Source organism: Lithobates pipiens, unplaced genomic scaffold (assembly GCF_037356315.1).
Source record: "Lithobates pipiens isolate NorthernLeopardFrog02 unplaced genomic scaffold, aLitPip1_a1.2 Scaffold_25, whole genome shotgun sequence".
In the NCBI taxonomy this organism is placed as follows: domain Eukaryota; kingdom Metazoa; phylum Chordata; class Amphibia; order Anura; family Ranidae; genus Lithobates; species Lithobates pipiens.
In genome coordinates, this window is record NW_027507787.1 from 204,529,736 (window position 1) to 204,552,341 (window position 22,606).

Genomic DNA, 22,606 nt, shown 5'->3' on the forward strand with positions numbered 1-22,606 from the left:
GGGGGGGGGCTCTCATCATATACTGAAGGAAGGGGGGGGCTCTCATCATATACTGAAGGAAGGGGGGGGGCTCTCATCATATACTGAAGGAAGAAGGGGCTCTCATCATATACTGAAGGAAGGGGGGGGGGCTCTCATCATATACTGAAGGAAGGGGGGGGCTCTCATCATATACTGAAGGAAGGGGGGGGGCTCTCATCATATACTGAAGGAAGGGGGGGGCTCTCATCATATACTGAAGGAAGGGGGGGCTCTCATCATATACTGAAGGAAGGGGGGGGGGCTCTCATCATATACTGAAGGAAGGGGGGGCTCTCATCATATACTGAAGGAAGGGGGGGGGCTCTCATCATATACTGAAGGAAGGGGGGGGGGGCTCTCATCACATACTGAAGGAAGGGGGGGCTCATCACATACTGAAGGAAGGGGGGGGGAGTTCATCATATACTGAAGGAAGGGGGGGGGAGTTCATCATATACTGAAGGAAGGGGGGGGAATTCATCATATACTGAAGGAAAGGGGGGGCCTCTCATCATATACTGAAGGAAGGGGGGGCTCTCATCATATACTGAAGGAAGGGGGGCTCTCATCATATACTGAAGGAAGAGGGGGGCTCTCATCATATACTGAAGGAAGAGGGGGGGCCTTCATCATATACTGAAGGAAGGGGGGGGGGCTCTCATCATATACCGAAGGAAGGGGGGGGGGCTCTCATCATATACTGAAGGAAGGGGGGGGGCTCTCATCATATACTGAAGGAAGGGGGGGGAGGCTCTCATCATATACTGAAGGAAGGGGGGGGGAGGCTCTCATCATATACTGAAGGAAGGGGGGGGAGGCTCTCATCATATACTGAAGGAAGGGGGGGGGGAGGCTCTCATCATATACTGAAGGAAGGGGGGGAGGCTCTCATCATATACTGAAGGAAGGGGGGGAGGCTCTCATCATATACTGAAGGAAGGGGGGGAGGCTCTCATCATATACTGAAGGAAGGGGGGGGGGCTCTCATCATATACTGAAGGAAGGGGGGGGGGGCTCTCATCATATACTGAAGGAAGGGGGGGGCTCTCATCATATACTGAAGGAAGGGGGGGGCTCTCATCATATACTGAAGGAAGGGGGGGGCTCTCATCATATACTGAAGGAAGGGGGGGCTCTCATCATATACTGAAGGAAGGGGGGGGCTCTCATCATATACTGAAGGAAGGGGGGGGCTCTCATCATATACTGAAGGAAGGGGGGGGCTCTCATCATATACTGAAGGAAGGGGGGGGGCTCTCATCATATACTGAAGGAAGGGGGGGGGGCTCTCATCATATACTGAAGGAAGGGGGGGGCTCTCATCATATACTGAAGGAAGGGGGGGGCTCTCATCATATACTAAAGGAAGGGGGGGGCTCTCATCATATACTAAAGGAAGGGGGGGGCTCTCATCATATACTGAAGGAAGGGGGGGCTCTCATCATATACTGAAGGAAGGGGGGGCTCTCATCATATACTGAAGGAAGGGGGGGGCTCTCATCATATACTGAAGGAAGGGGGGGGGGCTCTCATCATATACTGAAGGAAGGGGGGGCTCTCATCATATACTGAAGGAAGGGGGGGGGGGGGCTCTCATCATATACTGAAGGAAGGGGGGGGCTCTCATCATATACTGAAGGAAGGGGGGGCTCTCATCATATACTGAAGGAAGGGGGGGCTCTCATCACATACTGAAGGAAGGGGGGGGCTCTCATCACATACTGAAGGAAGGGGGGGCTCATCACATACTGAAGGAAGGGGGGGGGGAGTTCATCATATACTGAAGGAAGGGGGGGGGGTTCATCATATACTGAAGGAAGGGGGGGGCCTCTCATCATATACTGAAGGAAGGGGGGGGGCTCTCATCATATACTGAAGGAAGGGGGGGCTCTCATCATATACTGAAGGAAGGGGGGGCTCTCATCATATACTGAAGGAAGGGGGGGCTCTCATCATATACTGAAGGAAGAGGGGGGGGCCTTCATCATATACTGAAGGAAGGGGGGGGGCTCTCATCATATACTGAAGGAAGGGGGGGCTCTCATCATATACCGAAGGAAAGGGGGGCTCTCATCATATACTGAAGGAAGGGGGGGGCTCTCATCATATACTGAAGGAAGGGGGGGGCTCTCATCATATACTGGGGGGGATCATCATATATTGAAGGAAGGGGGGGGCTCTCATCATATACTGAAGGAGGGGGGGGCACTCTCATCATATACTGGGGGGGCTCATCATATATTGAAGGAAGGGGGGGGCTCTCATCATATACTGAAGGAGGGGGGGGGCTCTCATCATATACTGAAGGAAGGGGGGGGCTCTCATCATATACTGAAGGAAGGGGGGGCTCTCATCATATACTGAAGGAAAGGGGGGGGAGCTGTATTCTGCATATAATTTATGTAAAATGAAATGTTTATCTGCCTAAAGAATAACTAAACCACCGATCGGCGGCACTGGCTCTCTGTGTGAGGGATCGATGTCCATCTGACAGAAGCTGCTGATCGTGTTTTTTTTTTTCTGTCCGCCAAATTTCTAAGTACTGTATTTAACCTTATTTTCAACAGTAAACAGAGCTTATAAGGTTAAATACAGTATTAAGAAATCCGGCGGACTGTTCAATGTTCAATTTTAAAAGCATTGGCAAACCTGTAGATCTCACACAAAGGTTTGCTAATCTGACAGAACACCTCTGCCTTTATAATTCAACATGTAAACAGTACATCAGATTTCTAAATACTGTATTTCATCTTATAAGCTCCGTTTACTGTTAAAAATAAGTGTGAAGTGCAAAACTCCAGTGGGTGTAACAAGATGTCCGCTTGCCCCCTTCTCAGTGTATCCTTACTGTGGAGAAGTGGCGGCGGCGAAAAATCACTTCTGTTACAAATTCTGACGAAACACAGGATCTGACAGTGTACTATTTGTTGCCCGTTTCCTGTATTGATTTCTGGCATTTGGGTCCTTGCTTTAGCATTCAATGTGCTGCCATCTAGAGGTTGGTGGATTTGGGGTATCCTACCCCTCACAACTGCATGTAATGATCATTATACACTCACAATATCTCTTGAAGAAGCAGACATCGTAGTCTCTGAAATGTGTTGAGAGAGCAAAGTGTGCCTGCCTTCCACCGGACCAGTTATTGGTTTTAAATTTAGTTGGAAGTGATCTAATGTTGAGAAAATATTTGGTGATCTGTGTGTGGAAGGGGGAGGGGGGACACAGATGAGAGTGAAGTGTTAAATATATAAAAGCGACATTTCACATGACCTTGGTGTATTTTATATTTGTTGTAATTGGCTGCAATTTTTTAAAAGGATTTTGTATGAATACAATTGTTTTATAAAACTATGTAAGCATCATTTTGATATATAGCCCTCCCAAACACTTCTCCCGCCTAAACACCCCCATCATCTGTACTCTTAGCAGTCACACACTGTGTCCAAGCCAATCAAACCGGGTAATAACTCCTCGGGGGCAGGATTATAGGAGAGGGTATTGTAAGGTCTCCTCTCTGTAGTTACAACTGAGCCAATCAACTCATGTGGTAACGCCTAAGGGCCAGGGCAGAGGAAGATCTCCTTCCAGCAGCTAAAACCGAGCCAGTCAACCCAGGTAATAACTCCTAGGGGGCAGGATTAGAGTGGAGAGCACAGGAAGGTCTCCTCTTGGCAACTACAAATAAACCCAATCAACCCAGTCAATAACTCCTAGTGGGCAGGACACAGGAAGGTCTCCTCCCAGCACTTAAAACCGAGCCAGTCATTCCAGGTATTATCTTCTAGGGGGCAGTATTAGAGGGGAGGGCACAGGAAGGTCTCCTCTTGTCAACTACAACCGAGCTAATTAACCCATTCAATAACTCCTAGTGGGCAGGGCACAGAAAGGTCTCCTCCCAGAAGCTAAAACTGAGCCAGTCAACCCAGGTAGTAACTCCTGGGGGGGGGCACAGGAAGGTCTCCTTTTTGCAACTACAACCGAGGGCAGACAGTACAGTTACAATACAATTAAATACAGGAGTCAGTATGAACTCATTGATTCCCAGTCCCAATAGTGCAGTGTCCCGGAGAACAGGACGCCCTCCCCCGGTTGAAATGTAACCAGTTAAACCTCTATTGTGACTTTAGATTAGAGGCTCCCATCTATCTATCGATGAGAGCTACTCTGCATGACAATGCTGACTCCGATCTGTCCATGAGGATCCAAGACGAGCCTAACGGGCAGGCGGGGCACCGGGGATCGAAAACCCAAGATGCGACCCCAGTCGGAGTAGTTGCAATTCATGGACAGACACTGCCCCCCAGAGGCCAATTATGGCAGGATGGTCAGAGATATTTAGCCTGGGGGAGGAGACGCACCAGAGACACTAATTCGCCCACAAGCAAAGGGGGGTAGGCAATGGGATGCGGTGAGATGTGTTTGTCAAAAGGGAATGTTTGAAACAGAACTCCCTCTCATTCCATCATGAGGACAGCCAGAGGACGTGCTAAGTATATTGCTTGTATTGTATTCCGATTGTATGCCATATACTCTTGTAATTTCTAATAATACCTTAATATAAGCTTTCTTATTTCCTTGGGAAATAAATGAGATTTGATTGATCTTAGACCGTGCGTTTGGTTTCATAACTAAATTTGTAGTATTGCGATATTAACAGTAGCATGCGCTCAGTGTTAATAGACTAACTAATCTATGGGGACTAGACGATTAATACATAGATGATAAATAAGTTATTATTTATCGGTTACTTCAAGGAGGAATCAGAGAGCCCTTTTCATTAGAGCTTACAATCTAAGAAATTAACTATTCTGTTCCTATGACTGTGTACTTTTGATGCATGTTTTACTGTACACTGTATTTTGACCTGTATGTGCACAAATGCTTCTTCATGTCATGTTCTGTACCGCACCAATGGATATACTTTTTCCATTCACCTACATAATAAAGCACCTTTGTTAAAAAAAAAAAAAAATAAATAAATAAATAAATTAATAACTACTAGACATGTGCAATTCGATTCAAGGACAAATTTGTGAATTTCCAAAATTCAGAATTTCCAAAATTTCGAATTTCCAAAATTTCGAATTTCCAAAATTTCGATTCTTTGAAAAAAGCCCAAAAAATATATATATATAAAAAAAAAATCGAATGAAAATGAAAACGAACAATTTTTTTGTCAGCGGATGTGTCTAATAACTACTAGGGGACAAGGCACAGGAAAGTCTCCTCCCAGCAGCTAAAGCCGAGCCGGTCAACCCAGGTAGTAACCCCTAGGGGGCAGGATTAGACGGGAGGGCACAGGAATGTCTCTTCTTGGTAACTACAAATGAGCCAATCAACCGATTTAAAAACATCTAGGAGGCAGGACTTAGGAATGTCTCCTCAAAGCAGCTAAAACCGAACCAATAAACCCAGGAAATGACTCCTAGAGGCAGGATTAGAGGGTAGGGCTCCTCTCAGCAGCTATGACCCAGGCCCCAGCCCTCCATACATAACTATAGAGTGGTAGCAGACATCGCAATACTCAATGTATAGAGGTGCACAGATCAATAAGAACAGGACTCACTGGTGCTGAAATTAAACTTTGGATTGGCACAGAAGACAGCCCGGCCTGTACTGGCTCCTGCAATGACAGGACATTGGACGGAACGTGAGATGGGAGCGGCTGCAGCGCGGATTACCTGTAGAGAAACAATAAGATGATCTTTTCAGCAGACCTCTGCATCCCTCCACAACCAAACCCCCCCCCACTGCCATCACAACAGATCCTAGAACCCACCACATCTCCCCCCCCCCCCCCCAAACCACTCCAGCAGATCTGTGTCCACCGTTACACAGTCTAAGGCAGGGCTCGACAAAACCCGGGCGCCAGGTCGCATTGGCGACTAGAATTAGCGATTGGCGCCTGGGGCAGCACAGCTGGGGGTATCCTGTCTCCGTGGACCCCCTGGCGTGATTGCTTTGGGCCGCGCCGCCGGCGGCCGGTAATTGAGCCCCCGGCTTTGAGGCCTTCTGTGATCCTATTCCTTCTGGAATCTGGCGCCCTCTTGTGGTGGCCGTTGGAATTACAACCAGCAATGCTAATGGAGATATCTCCTTTCATTTACTTAGAACACCTAAACACACATATGTATGTATATATATATATATATATATATATTATATATATACACACACATATATACATACACACACACTTTTTTTTTTTTTTTTTATTCTAACACCCTAGAGTAAAATGGTGGTCGTTGCAATAATGTCTGTCACACCATATTTGCACAGCGGACTTACAAGCGCACTTTTTTTTGGGGAAAAATAATTTATTTAATAAAAAAAAAAATAAGACAACAGTAAAGTCAGCCCAATTTTTTTTTTATATTGTGAAAGATAATGTTACGCTGAGTAAATTGATACCCAACATGTCATGTTTTAAAATTGCGCCCGCTTATGGAATGGCGACAAACTTTTACCCTTTAAAATCTCCATAGTCAACGTTTAAAAAATTCTACAGATTGCACCTTTTGAGTTACAGAGAAGGTCTGGGGCTAGAATTATTGCTCTTACTCTACCGATCGCAGCGATACCTCACATGTGTGGTTTGAACATTGCTTTCATATATGCGTTCGCTTCTGCACGCAAGCTTGGCGGGACAGGGCGCATTTAAAAAAAAATTTTTTCTTTCTTTATTTTAAACTTTTATTTTTTCACTGTTCTTTTAAAAAAAAAAAGTGTATCACTTTTATTCCTATTACAAGGAATGTAAAAATCCCTTGTAATAGAAAAAAGCATGACAGGTCCTCTTATATATGAGATCTGGGGTCAGAGAGACCTCATATCTCATATTTACACTAAAATGCAATAAAAAAAAAAAAAATCGTCATTTGAAAAAAATAAAACAAATAAAATGTCCCTCTAAGAGCTATGGGCAATGACTTGGAGACAGGTGGGGGGGGGGGGGGGCGGCTATCTTCCCCTCACTCGTCTCCATGTCAGACCAGGGACAGGTCCGGATCGCCGTCACGGACCTGGCTCCTAACTTTTTTAGCTGGCTCCTAGATTCCAAGCAAATTTGTCAACCCCTGGTCTAAGGATTACATGGCAGAGATCTGCTATAGGACAACTGGAGTGGAAGAGATAACCTCCTGCAATAACTATGTCAAAAGGGGCACATTAGAAGAATTGTGCAACAGGTCTCTCCAGCCTGAGAGCGGGGGCAGGGTGGCCAGACACAAAATTTACCAATTACTAAAAATGCCTTCCGACTGTGCAGATTATACAAAAATCCTGAAGATTTCACAACAATCAATACACAAAGGCAAACAGAGTGTAACATGCAACTTTATATTTGTAGGCAAAATCCAAATCATCATCATACATGTCATGTCCTCATAATTATGTGGAGTATTACTTCCAGGTAATATTGTTAGGTAATCCCCCTGTATATAGTGTGTGTAGTGGTATATTCCCTGGCAATCCCCCTGTATAGTGTGTGTGTGTGTGTGTGTGTGTGTGTGTGTGTGTGTGTAGTGGTATATTCCCTGGCAATCCCCCTGTATAGTGGTATTCACAAGTAACCCCCCCCCCCCCTGTATAGTGTGTGTGTGTGTAGTGGTATATTCGCAGGTAATCCCTCCTGTATAGTGTGTGTGTGTGTAGTGGTATATTCGCAGGTAATCCCTCCTGTATAGTGTGTGTGTAGTGGTATATTCGCAGGTAATCCCTCCTGTATAGTGTGTGTCTGTAGTGGTATATTCGCAGGTAATCCCTCCTGTATAGTGTGTGTGTAGTGGTATATTCGCAGGTAATCCCTCCTGTATAGTGTGTGTGTAGTGGTATATTCGCAGGTAATCCCTCCTGTATAGTGTGTGTGTGTGTGTGTAGTGGTATATTCGCAAGTAATCCCTCCTGTATAGTGTGTGTGTGTGTGTAGTGGTATATTCGCAGGTAATCCCTCCTGTATAGTGTGTGTGTAGTGGTATATTCGCAGGTAATCCCTCCTGTATAGTGTGTGTGTGTGTGTGTGTAGTGGTATATTCGCAGGTAATCCCTCCTGTATAGTGTGTGTGTGTGTGTGTGTGTAGTGGTATATTCGCAGGTAATCCCTCCTGTATAGTGTGTGTAGTGGTATATTCGCAGGTAATCCCTCCTGTATAGTGTGTGTGTGTGTGTGTGTGTGTGTGTGTGTGTAGTGGTATATTCGCAGGTAATCCCTCCTGTATAGTGTGTGTAGTGGTATATTCGCAGGTAATCCCTCCTGTATAGTGTGTGTGTGTGTGTGTAGTGGTATATTCACAGGTAATCCCTCCTGTATAGTGTGTGTGTGTAGTGGTATATTCGCAGGTAATCCCTCCTGTATAGTGTGTGTAGTGGTATATTCGCAGGTAATCCCTCCTGTATAGTGTGTGTGTGTGTAGTGGTATATTCGCAGGTAATCCCTCCTGTATAGTGTGTGTGTGTGTGTGTGTAGTGGTATATTCGCAGGTAATCCCTCCTGTATAGTGTGTGTAGTGGTATATTCGCAGGTAATCCCTCCTGTATAGTGTGTGTGTGTGTGTGTAGTGGTATATTCACAGGTAATCCCTCCTGTATAGTGTGTGTGTGTAGTGGTATATTCGCAGGTAATCCCTCCTGTATAGTGTGTGTAGTGGTATATTCGCAGGTAATCCCTCCTGTATAGTGTGTGTGTGTGTAGTGGTATATTCGCAGGTAATCCCTCCTGTATAGTGTGTGTGTGTAGTGGTATATTCGCAGGTAATCCCTCCTGTATAGTGTGTGTGTGTGTGTGTGTAGTGGTATATTCGCAGGTAATCCCTCCTGTATAGTGTGTGTGTGTGTAGTGGTATATTCGCAGGTAATCCCTCCTGTATAGTGTGTGTGTGTGTGTGTGTGTAGTGGTATATTCGCAGGTAATCCCTCCTGTATAGTGTGTGTGTGTGTGTGTGTAGTGGTATATTCGCAGGTAATCCCTCCTGTATAGTGTGTGTGTAGTGGTATATTCGCAGGTAATCCCTCCTGTATAGTGTGTGTGTGTGTGTGTAGTGGTATATTCGCAGGTAATCCCTCCTGTATAGTGTGTGTGTGTAGTGGTATATTCGCAGGTAATCCCTCCTGTATAGTGTGTGTGTGTGTGTGTGTGTGTAGTGGTATATTCGCAGGTAATCCCTCCTGTATAGTGTGTGTGTAGTGGTATATTCGCAGGTAATCCCTCCTGTATAGTGTGTGTGTGTAGTGGTATATTCGCAGGTAATCCCTCCTGTATAGTGTGTGTGTGTGTGTGTAGTGGTATATTCGCAGGTAATCCCTCCTGTATAGTGTGTGTGTGTAGTGGTATATTCGCAGGTAATCCCTCCTGTATAGTGTGTGTGTAGTGGTATATTCGCAGGTAATCCCTCCTGTATAGTGTGTGTCTAGTGGTATATTCACAGGTAATACCTCCTGTATAGTGTGTGTCTAGTGGTATATTCACAGGTAATCTCCCTTGTATAGTGTACATCAGTGGTCATCAACCCTGTCCTCAGGGCCCGCTAACAGGCCAGGTTTTATGTATTACCTTGGGGAGATGCAGATTAGAATACTGCAATCACTGAGCAGCAAATGATATCACCTGTGATGTATTTCAGTTGTCTTGCAAACCTGGCCTGTTAGTGGGCCCTGAGGACAGGGTTGATGACCACTGGTGTACATAATGGTATATTCTGAGGTAATCCCCCACGCATAGTGTACATAGTGGTATATTCACAGATAATCCCCCCCGCATAGTGTACATAGTGGTATATTCCCAGGTAATCTCCCCTGTATAGTGTACATAGTGGTATATGCTCAGGTGATCCCTCTGTATAAGTACATAGTGGCATATTCCCAGGTGATCTCCCCTGTATAGCATACATAGTGGTATATTCCCTGTTGATCTCCCCTGTATATAGTACATAGTGGTATATTCCCTGTTGATCTCCCCTGTATATAGTACATAGTGGTATATTCCCAGTTGATCTCCCCTGTATATAGTACATAGTGGTATATTCCCAGTTGATCTCCCCTGTATAGTGTAGAGTGGTATATGCTCAGGTGATCTCCCCTGTATAGTGTAGAGTGGTATATGCTCAGGTGATCCCCCTGTATAGGGTACAAAGCGGTATATTTCCAGGCAATCTCCCCTGTATAGTGTACATAGTAGTATATTCCCAGATAATCTCCCCTGTACAGTGCACATAGCGGTATATTAACAGGTAATCTCCCGTGTACAGTGTGCATAGTGGTATGTTCCCAGGTAATCTCCCTGTATAGTGTACACAGTGGTATATACCCCGGGATCTCCCCGCACTCACTCGTGTCGCCAGTAACCTTCCCCAGGAGGCCGCCATCTTTGCAAGTCAGAATCGGAACGCTACCTACTGTCAACTAGAGGGGGCGGCTCCTAAGAAAATGAATGATCCTATTGGCCGCGCATTTCACATCATTGGGATTCCCGTTCTGTGGGCGGTGAAAAGGGGTGGGGAATCGTAAGTGTCGCGGTGTGCATATGACTGAACAAGGTGGAGGTGGTGTGCGGAGGTGGAGGTGGTCGGAGGTTCCTTCTATGACCCCCGGAACATGGATGGCAGGCGGTCAGGGGCCAGGCCGCGCAGCGGAGGGTCGTCAGAGAGAGGCTTGATTTGCATTGGCAGCCACGCCTGGGCTCCACCTCCTATCTGGTCTGGTGCACCGCCGCCTTCCCACCACCAGAGGGCGCTCGCTACCCTCGTTGTGGTCAGGTCTCTCAGTATAGAGATATATATATATATATATATATATATATATATATATATATATATATATATATATATTTTTTTTTTTTTTTTTTAAATCTTTATTTGTATCTGGCTAATTACATGACCTCAATTCAGTATTGTTCATAACATTAAATAAGGCTCATGTGATCAGACAAATACAAATAAAGATGTGTTTTTTTTTTTTCATAATAATAAATATAAAAAAATAAAATAAACACAAATAAAGAGTTCTATTTCAAGGTAATCCCACAAAGTGTGTGGCAGGTGAGGTGATAGGCTGCCAGCAGCCAGCCCCCAATCAACGCTCTGGGGGTCGTCCTCTGTGAGGCCGGTCCCTGGTGACAGGGAGGTTGGGGACCGCTGATCTATGACATCCAACTATAAATCCCCTAAAAAGTATATCAGTTCTGAGACCAAGCAGAGACCTTAGAGAATAAAATGGTGGTGCCTGCAATTTTTTTTTGTCACAATATTTGTGCACTGCATTTTTTCAGGTAAAAAATACACAAAAATGAATTTTAGTGAAAACTAACAATATTATACTTTTTTTTGTAAAATCTAAAAAACCTTTTTAGATTCTTTTTTTTTCATCGAGTAAATAGATACCAATTATGTCAAGTCTTACAACTGTGCACACCCATGGGCAAAAAATTATCCAAATCTACCCAAAGTTCCTCATAGGCGTCACTTTAAAAGCCTTCACAGGTCATCAGTTTACAGTTAAAGAGGAAGTAAAGCCCAAAAAAAATAAAAAATTCACCCTGCAAGGCAAAGGCATAACGAGCTAGTATGCTTTGCATATGAACAACTTACCTGAGATGGAAGCCCCCGAAGCGACCCTCGTTCTCCTCCGATACTGCCAGCTATCCCAGAGTGACTTCTGGGTATCGTGGCTCCGGCGCTGTGACTGGCTTAAGCCGTGATGACATCACTCCCGCGCATGCATGTGGGAGCCGCCACTAACGGCATGATCGCAGTTAGCAGCGGCATGCTCATTGCGCCTGCGCCGTAGACAGCGGTGCCTGTCTTTTGCATATATCTCTTAAACCGTGCAGGTTTAGGAGATATTTCTTGCACCTACAAGTAAGCCTTAATCTAGGCTTAACTGTAGGTAAAAGTGGTCTGTAAGGGTTTACAACCACTTTAATAGAAAAATATGGGTGGCCTCTGAGAACAGTATCAAACAGGGCTGTCTTTAAGGCAGGGCAAAAGGGGCAGCTGCCCTGGGCCTCATCATTGCTTTGGTGCCCAAAGCAGCTGCCTCATACTTGCCAACTGTCCCAGTTTAAATTCCCTTGTCCCTTGAGGTTTTAGTCCTGTGCTGCGTCCCGATATCTCAGTGTGAATTCTGTTACTAATGCTGCCCAGCTCTGCCCTATTGTCATGTACAGGTGACTCACCTTTAGACCCTGCGTTTACATGTAAATAGCGGCAGCATTAATATGTTAATAGTGTTGGACCGTCTACATTGATATGTAAATAGAGACAGCTTTCATATGTATATCATGCCTCCCTGAGTACAGTCTAGCAATGGCATTACTAAAGTGCAGTAACCTCTAGCAACCAATCAGTGAGCAGTATTGATGTACAGTAATCACTAGCAACCAATTAAGCAGAAGTCACGTGCTGTAACCTCTAGCAACAAAAGAGGAATATGAGGTCCCTTATTGACCTTCTACATAGCATACTAGTTCTTTACCCACTTGCCTACCGGGCACTTCTACCCCCTTCCTGCAATTTTCAGCATCGCACTTTAAATGACAATTGCGCGGTCAAGCAACACTGTACACAAACTACATTTTAATAATTTGTTTATACAGATAGAGCTTTCTTTTGGTGGTATTTAAACATTTCTTTTTTTGTTTTTTGGCTAAATAAACAAAAAAATACTATATATGTGTATATATATATATATATATATATATATATATATATACAGTGCCTTGAGAAAGTATTCGGCCCCCTTGAACGTTTCAACCTTTTGCCACATTTCAGGCTTCAAACATAAAGATGTAAAATTTTATTTTTTGTGAAGAATCACCAACAAGTGGGACACAATTGTGAAGTGGAACGAAATCTATTGGATATTTTAAACTTTTTTAACTAATAAAAAAATGAAAAGTGGGGCGTGCAAAATTATTCGGCCCCCTTGCGTTAATACTTTGTAGAGCCACCTTTTGCTGCGGTTACAGCTGCAAGTCGCTTGGGGTATGTCTCTATCAGTTTTGCACATCGAGAGATTGAAATTCTTGCCCATTCTTCCTTGCAAAACAGCTCGAGCTCAGTGAGGTTGGATGGAGAGCGTTTGTGAACAGCAGTTTTCAGCTCTTTCCACAGATTCTCGATTGGATTCAGGTCTGGACTTTGACTTGGCCATTCTAACACCTGGATACCTTTATTTGTGAACCATTCCTTTGTAGATTTTGCTGTATGTTTGGGATCATTGTCTTGTTGGAAGATAAATCTCTGTCCCAGTTTCAGGTCTTTTGCAGACTCCAACAGGTTTTCATCCAGAATGGTCCTGTATTTGGCTGCATCCATCTTCCCCTCAATTTTAACCATCTTCCCTGTCCCTGCTGAAGAAAAGCAGGCCCAAACTATGATGCTGCCACCACCATGTTTGACAGTGGGGATGGTGTGTTGAGGGTGATGAGCTGTGTTGCTTTTACGCCAAACATATTGTTTTGCATTGTGGGTAAAAAGTTTGATTTTGGTTTCATCTGACCAGAGCACCTTCTTCCACATGTTTGGTGTGTCTCCCAGGTGGCTTGTGGCAAACTTTAGAGGAGACTTTTTATGGATATCTTTGAGAAATGGCTTTCTTCTTGCCACTCTTCCATAAAGGCCAGATTTGTGCAGTGTACAACTGATTGTTGTCCTATGGACAGACTCTCCCACCTCAGCTGTAGTTCTCTGCAGTTCATCCAGAGTGATCATGGACCTCTTGGCTGCATCTCTGATCAGTCTTCTCCTTGTCTGAACTGAAAGTTTAGAGGGACGGCCAGGTCTTGGTAGATTTGCAGTGGTCTGATACTCCTTCCATTTCAAAATGATCGCTTGCACAGTGCTCCTTGGGATGTTTAAAGCTTGGGAAATCTTTTTGTATCCAAATCCGGCTTTAAACTTCTCCACAACAGTATTACGGACCTGCCTGGTGTGTTCCTTGGTCTTCATGATGCTCTCTGCGCTTTCAACAGAACCCTGAGACTATCACAGAGCAGTTGCATTTATACAGAGACTTGATTACACACAGGTGGATTCTATTTATCACCATCAGTCGTTTAGGACAACATTGGATCATTCAGAGATCCTCGCTGAATGTCTGGAGTGAGTTTGCTGCACTGAAAGTAAAGGGGCCGAATAATTTTGCACGCACCACTTTTCAGTTTTTTATTTGCTAAAAAAGTTTAAAATATCCAATAGATTTCGTTCCACTTCACAATTGTGTCCCACTTGTTGGTGATTCTTCACAAAAAATTAAAATTTTATATCTTTATGTTTGAAGCCTGAAATGTGGCAAAAGGTTGAAAAGTTCAAGGGGGCCGAATACTTTTGCAAGGCACTGTGTATATATATATATATATATATATATATATATATATATATATATATATATATATATATATATATATATATATATATATATATATATATATATATATATATATATATATATATATACCTAAAAAGTTTTTCATAGTTTGTTATACAATTTTGAAAACAGGTACATTTTTCTCCTTCACTGATGTGTGCTGATGAGGCTGCATTTAAGGAAACACTGGGCATTGATAGGCAACGCTGATGGGCACTGATAGGGGACACTGATGAGGAGGCACTAATGGGCACTGATTGGCAGCACTGGTGGCACTGACTGGCAGAACTGTTGGGACTGCACTGACAATCGGTGCACTAATTATCAGTGTACATGTCCCTTTTACACAAGCTGGTTATTGGCTCTCTTCTCCAGTGGCGTCTCCAGCTTTCATATTTAGGGGGGGCACATGTTGGGGCAGTGACAAAAGTAAGGGGGGCAATTATAAAATGCAATTATATATATTCTGGGGCCCTTCACAACCTAATAGTTGAATGAAAAAAGTGATCAATGTATGGGCTGCCCAAGTGCCAAGTCCAGCCATAGACAGTTTAAATCTCAGCCGTTTCATTAGGAACGAATTTACCAAGTTGATCGATCAACTTGGGCACAACCAGCTTGCCGCATACTCTTATGATTATCGCTAGCGGTTGCTATAGCTGCTAGTGATAATCACTGTTAAATGGGAGAATACAATTGCCTAGTGGAAGGGATTCCCCTGTCAGCACTGTCTGTGTTAATGGGGGAATCATGCAAATTTCTTTCCCGCAATACATTGTTTGCTAGAAAGAAATTTGCATTATCTATGGGCTGCCTTATGCCCAGTACACACGATCGGAAATTCCGCCAGCAAAAGTCCGATGAGAGCTTTTGGTCGGAAAATGCGATTGTGTGTATGCTCTATCGGACTTTTGCTGGCAGAATTTTGACCGAGAGCATGTTCTCAATCTTTTGGTCGGAAAAACTGAAAATCCGTTCTTCAGTATGCAATTCCGACGCGCAAAAACTAACGCATGCTCAGATTAAACTATGAGACGGAAGTGCTCGGTCTAGTCATATCCATCTTTTTTTTTGTGTGTCAAGTTCACACAAGAACATTATTATCGTGTCTTTTTAAAGCTCAAGGAGGTTGGTTAGTGTCCCTATTTTTGAAATGTACCTGTCTACTCACAAACAAGCTGTCCTATTTGAAGAAAAACACATAGGCTTTTCCGAAAAAAAAATCTCCATTTGTTCTGGATGATAGCAAAATAAAGAAGGCAACGCTGGAGAAACTACTGGAGTTTGCGAAGCCTTTCTACCCCAGGGCACACATCAACTGTTTGGAAAATAAAATTGGTAGCTTGAGAAGTCCATATAATGGGGAGCACAATCTAGTCTAGGACTCCCAGAGATCATGGACAGCAGCAGATGACATATATGTCCCCAGGCTGTGTGCTGTATCCTTCCAAGGCAAGAAGCTCCACAGGACCTCCTCACTGGTGTTTCTAATAAGGGATCCAAAAAAACATGGGATCTCCTGGGGGCCACATTTGAGGCTTGGATCTTTTTGGGTTCCAATTAACCTCCCCACACCTATATAAAGGGGTGAACTCCTAATTAACTTTTGATAGAGACCGGTCTGTATATACTTTGTGGAGGGGTGAATTTCTCCCTGTGCGTATGTCGTTAGGGACTTTGTCTTGGCATCCAGCTGTGTCTGTACCATCTATGATGAAATCCTATTGAGGAATTGCTCTATTATGAGCTTTAAAAATTACATTTCATCTCATTCTACTCTCTACCCCTGATGAAAGTTTTTGAGCAAAACTGGAAACACGTCGGGTATTGGGGCATCTTACCCCATTGAGAGCATAAATGTCATTTGTGATGTCTTATTGTTGAATTGTATTTGATTTGTAGTCGTCTGTTTTATTATGTGACGTTTGACTTTTTGTATTATTAAAATTATATTAACTTAATCTAGTGTGTTGGTGGTCTGTCAGAGTCCCATCTAGGGGGTATTTTCTTGGTCTATCTAATCCAGGGATGGGACCACCACACTGTTGTCTCTGAGACAGTGGAAGCCTTCTTTTTTGTCTATATGCCCCCAGGCTGTGGTACTACAACAGCCTGCGTGATCTGAGGCGGCGGTAAAGCACCTGTGTAATCTGGAGGGGTTGAAGTACCATCTTGATAGAATTTTATAATTTGTCTCCTGTATTTTGGTACACAAGGACGATTTAATGGCACAGCTGATAATTTTTTGTTTTTATGTCTCTGAGAATTTACGGTTGAGATCCCTCTCCCACCTATCTAAACAGGCTAGACAGGGTTGTATGGAAGGTGAGATGAGTAGTGAGTACATTTTAGAGAGGGTTTTTGCTAGCGGCTCAGATCCTGAACAGTACTCTTCAAAGCTCGTCAGTTGGCTGGAGAAGACTTGAGGGTCAGGAATCGAGTGAAGGAAATGGTGCAATTGCACCGCTCTCCAAAAGGGAAGTTTAGTCAGTTACGGTAAGATAGGCTGCCCTGCTGTCACAAACTTGACAGCATGATCGCAACCCGAGTTCCTCAGGGCAACAAATTCAGTGGGTTGAAGGCCCGGTGTGAAGTCTGGGTGTCCCAGAATTGGATATAGTGGCAAATTACTCAAGGTGAGGGATGATTGGATGGTTACCTGACTGCTGTGGCGTAATGTAGTACCCAGAAGGGGGTGTGATTTCAGTCCCGAGGGGAGAGAGTCATAGCACCATAATGCGCTCTTTAGTGGTATATCAGTTTGAGCTTGCTCTATCTGTACCCAAAGTTTAGTTGTCATGTTACGTCTCCAGTCCAGTATGCGACCTAGATGGGTGGCCATGAAATATAGTCTGACATCTGGCAGCGGCAAACCTCAATGTTGTTTAGGAAGGATATAAATCAGGTGAAAAGGGTGTCTACTTGTTTAAAGAATGAGTGTGGCATGTGGACAGGGAGAGCTTGGAACAGGTATAGAAATTTGGGTAAAATGCACATTTTTATGAGGTTACACCTGCCGAACCAGAAATGCAGCCCTCTTTTCCAAATCTCTAGTAGGGAGCGGGCCTTAGTCAGGATGGGAGGGAAGTTCAACTCATATGTACGTCTGATGTCGATTGGGATGTGTGTACCTAAGTATTTTAGAGCCATGGTCGTCCATTTTAAACGGAAATGAGCTTGCATTGACTGCATGACATGGGGGGCGATGGCGATTCCCATAGCTGCCGATTTTGAAAAGTTTATTGTTATATTCAACATAGCGCCATATGTGTCAAATTCTTTGAGCAGATTTGGTAGGGAAATCGTGGGGTTAGTTAAGGAAAAAAGTAAGTCATCCGCATAGGCCGAAATCTTACAATGGCTATCGCCTACGGGTAGGCCCTGAATGTCTTGGGTCTAATTTTGCATAAAAATGGCTCTAGGGAGAGTGCAAGGGGCACCCCTGTCTCGTTCCATTTGTAATGGGGAAAGGGGATGAGAGGAGACCATTCGCCTTCACCTGAGCTGTGGGATTGGAGTAGATCTTGTTTATCCAATTAAGCATCCTGACACCCAAACCGATGTGGCGGAGTACTGCGAACATGAGGTTCCAGTTCACTCTGTCGAACGTTTTTTCAGCGTTGGTACTCAAGAATACATATGGGGAGCCTTTAGTGTTCGCCACATGGAGGAGATACAAAACTTTAATAGTGTTATCCCGAGCCTCTCTAGTAGGTATAAAGCCCACCTGGTCTAGGTGTATCAGGGACTGGAGATGTTGTGCCAGTATGGTTGCCAAGATTTTGGAAAACATTTTTAAATCAGTGTTCAGCAGGGATATGGGTCTGTAACTCCCACATGAAGTTGGGTCTTTACCCTCTTTGGGGATTTGCGATATGTGGGCTTTTAGTGTGTCTTTGGGGAAAATTGCCTCTGCTCCAACTGCATTAAAAAATACCACCATACCTGGGCCTATGATGGGGAGGAAAGTTTAGTAATATTGAATGCTGTATCCATCTGGACCCGGGGCTTTCCCTGGTTTCATGGTGCCGATAGCAGTCTGGAGCTCTTCTAGGGTGATTGGTGAATCTAGCTCGTCCCTTATTTCCGTGGTAAGAGAAGGAATTTGGGAAGTCGCTACGTACTCGTCAACGTCTGTCTGGGAGGTTGGTCATTTTGGTAGGTTATATAGCTTGTAGTAAAAGTCGCTGAACACGTTTGAAATTTGTTCCAGAACGGTGACCTTCTGACTGTCAGGACCCATAATGTGTGGGATGTAGGCTGCTTGCTTTTGTTCCCGTACTGCTCTAGCTAAAGTCTTCCCACATTTGTCACTGGACTCGTAGACGGTTTGCTGGCAACGTTGCATTGCTGCCTTGGCCTTATAGTGCAGTAAGTCGGTAATCTGTTTGCGTATCGTCCTTAATTCTGTCTCCAGTTTCTAGGAAGGGACATGTTTATGACATGCTTCTACATTGGACAGGGTGGTAAGGAGCTTAGTCAGTTGTTCGGTTCGTTCTCTTTTTATTCATGCTCCATGGCTGATTAGAAGTCCCCTAAGGACTGCGTTATGAGCCTCCCACAATGAGCCAGAGTTAAATACAATGTTTTTAGCTGATACAGGGTTAACTACATTTGGACGTGCAAATTTGTATTAAAAGAAGTTTAGGACAATGTTGTGTAGATGTCTTTGAAACTAGAATGAATTGCAAACTTGATTCAGTGTAATGTAAGGAGAGGACTCAGGAGCGCTAGTGTGGGACACCAGAGCACATTTTTTAGGGTGACCCACACAGATGCTCCAGTGGATACTTGGGGTGTCTACATGTGTGAAACTTGTCCAAATAAGGTAAGTATTCCAGCTTGGTTAAGGGAATTAATTATGGAACTTGGAACTCTGCCCAAACAGACAATTGTACCCCACTTCCAAGCAATGTTTCACATTCATATTTCTGGCCACAAATATCTGTGTGCTAAGTATACCTTTTATTTCATTCTCATAGGGGAGAAAAGACTCAGTCCATTGGAGGACAACATGAACCCCCCACCTCTTTAAGAAGGGGAGCAGAGTTTTGTGGTACCTCAGGATGTGGAGGAAGGAGAGGTGGAAGAAGTGATGGAATTTGGCACCACGACAGGTCAATGTCGGACACCACAGATTCAGGCAATAGATGTTTGCCTGCATATTTTTAATATATGGTGTGTATTTTTATTTTAGTGTGATGTTCAGGTTGTGGTACCAAAATCCAGTCATTTCACCAGTGACAATGCACAGCGGCTTATACACGAAATCATGTGTCAGAGAACTCACCATGCGAAGATCCGTCCCCGTGTAGCAGCAGCTCACTTTCGACCCAAGGATCATGCGCGGTGTCCCCGTCGGAGGCGTGCGAGTTCCGGTACGAACGGACGCACGCCAATACGAACACGTGGACGCACTCGCGCCAACCGAACGTGTGTACGTAATTACGCACACAAGGCCACGTCCACCAATCCGGGCACATCTCACCCTATATAAACAGGATCCTGACGTGATACCAGTGCTGGATCGTCTTCAGCTACTCCTGAGACACCCTGACCATTGTTCCTGTGCTCTTGTTCCTGTGACTTTGTTCCCGATACCCATTCCTTTGGATACTCCTTGTTTTGATCTCCTGGACTACCTCTGACCTCGGCTTGGACTTTCGACTTTGGCTTGCTTCCTGATTTTGTACCTCATTGCTAGCACGTTACCAGACCCTTGCTCGTCCTTGACTACGCACCTGCCTCTTGTCCCTGTACCGCATTGCCTGCCAGTTGCCGACCTTGCTTGTTCCAGACGCGCAGTGTTTCCTGTATACCTGCTGAACCTCCGCTGTCTACCTCCGTGATCAACCAACACCTCTTCCTCCGTGAGGTCCCAGCGTCTCCAGGTCTTCAACTTCCACCTGCAGGCACCTGCACCCTTTCGCTGTCTTCACGCTCCCTGTTACCACCTCCAGGGGTGTGGAGACCGGAACCGTGCAAGAGGCCACCCTCAACAGTCTGACTCCGCTGTAAGGTACGTGACAGTACGATCCAGCCAAGAATGGAGTCCGACAGGGGGGCCTCACCCTTGGAAGCCTTGTGCCAACAAATTTCCACCCTCACCCAAGCAGTCCAGGGCCTGCAAGATGGTTATCACCAACTTGAGCAGAGGGTGGAGTCATTTACACCAAGCACCGCTGCTCTCCAAGGGGCCACAGCATCCCGATCCTCCGTTCCGACAACATCCGCATCTGCACATACAGTAGTGATGCCACCCCCAGAACCTCGAGTTCCTACCCCAGAGAGGTTTTCCGGAGATCGCAGCAAATTTCGCGCCTTCAAGAACGCCTGCTAGTTATATTTTTTGCTGCAGCCTCGTACTTTTTCCCTGGAAAGCACAAAGGTGGGATTCATTGTTTCCTTACTTCAGGGCGAACCCCAAACCTGGGCCCACCGCTTATTGGAACAGGCCAGCCCTCTGCTTGATACCATGGACTCTTTTTTAAATGAGATGGCTAAGTTATATGATGACCCTCAGCGTGCCACAACTGCAGAGGCCAGTCTCCATGTCCTTCAGCAGGGTCGCAGACCTGTAGAGGACTACGTAACGGACTTCAGGAGGTGGAGTTCTGATACTCAATGGAACGACGCCGCCCTCCGTTATCAGTTCCGCATTGGACTATCTGAGGCTCTAAAAGACGAGTTGGCTCGTATCGGAGTTCCCAGTTCTTTGGAGGACCTAATACAAGTGTCAATTCAAATTGATCGTCGTCTCAGGGAAAGGAGATCTGAGAGAATCAGCCAAATTCGTCCCACATGGATGTTGCCTAAAATCCCGAATCATCCCCCATTCCTTCATCTCATACACCTGTTACCACTTCTGAAACTCCAGAACCAATGCAAATAGGCTTGCTTCGTTCGCCGTTATCTGGGGAAGAAAAACAGCGCCGTCGTCAGAACAATCTCTGTCTCTATTGTGGAGAAGCTGGTCATTATGCAAATACGTGCCCAAACAAGACTCGTAAGTTCCATCCTTCATTTCTTGAACCCAATGCTTTGCCTTTAACAAAATCCATTCACATCGCTGTTCCCATTTCCTTACAGCTTCCAGAAGGAACACTCCAGGTTCAAGCTATAGTTGACTCTGGCGCCTGCAGCTGCTTCATTGATCACGCTCTGGTCCTTCAACATAATATACCTCTGATATCCAAGCAACGTCAACTCTCCATACGGTTGGTGGATGGGTCAAACATTAAATCTGGCCCCATCACCCATGAGACTCAACCACTATCCGCCAAAATACTACCCAACCATCAGGAACTACTCCGCCTGGACGTTATTTCTTCACCTCTATTTCCGATCATTCTGGGGATGCCCTGGCTACAAGCCCATAATCCTCAAATAAACTGGGTGACTGGTGAAGTGGTTTTTCAATCCGCCTACTGCCTTCAGAACTGCCTCAAGATCTCCCATCACTTGGTCCCAGTTCTTGCCTGCTCAGAGCCCGCATCCGAGGCTCAAAGACTGGTCCCGGCTACTTATCACAGTTTTCTAGATGTTTTTGACAAACAAAAAGCTGACACTCTTCCTCCACATCGGGTTTACGATTGCCCAATTTAATTATTACCAGGAGCTGAAATTCCCTTCGGAAGGATATTTCCCTTATCGGAACCTGAACTTCTGGTCCTCAAAGAATATATTGATGAGAACCTCAAGAAGGGGTTCATCCGGCATTCCTCCTCTCCAGCTGGTGCTGGAATATTCTTTGTGGAGAAAAAAGATCATTCCCTCCGCCCATGCGTGGACTACAGGGACTTGAACAAAGTAACGATTAAAAATCGATATCCCCTTCCATTGATCCCGGAATTATTCCAGAGACTTCGGTCGGCAAGAATATTTACAAAACTAGATTTGCGAGGGGCCTATAATTTGATCAGAATCCGTGAAGGGGATGAGTGGAAAACGGCTTTCCGGTCACGCTTTGGCCACTTCGAGTATTTGGTCATGCCATTCGGACTCTGCAACGCACCAGCTACGTTCCAGCATTTTGTTAACGATATTTTCAGAGACTTTTTGGATTTGTTTGTGATCGTTTATTTGGACGATATTTTGATATTTTCAGACTCCCTAGAAACACATCGTAACCACGTAAAACAGGTTCTTCTCAGACTGAGGCAAAACGGACTCTATGCCAAAGCCGAGAAATGTGAGTTTGAGCGCCAGACCATTCATTTTCTCGGCT

The 22,606-nt window shown here is 44.9% G+C and overlaps 1 protein-coding gene across 1 annotated transcript in view; it reads right to left on the reverse strand.

Moving 5' to 3' along the window:
* Positions 1–10,502, reverse strand: part of PRDX3 (peroxiredoxin 3) — a 28,026-nt gene extending 17,524 nt beyond the window's left edge. The window contains exons 1-2 of the mRNA XM_077455463.1: positions 10,344–10,502; positions 5,588–5,702 (exon numbers count right to left, since the gene is read on the reverse strand). Coding sequence (XP_077311589.1) covers positions 5,588–5,702; positions 10,344–10,379 — 151 coding nt within the window. The 5' untranslated portion in view covers positions 10,380–10,502. The remainder of the gene's footprint in view (positions 1–5,587; positions 5,703–10,343) is intronic.
* Between the last annotated feature and the right edge of the window lie 12,104 nt (positions 10,503–22,606).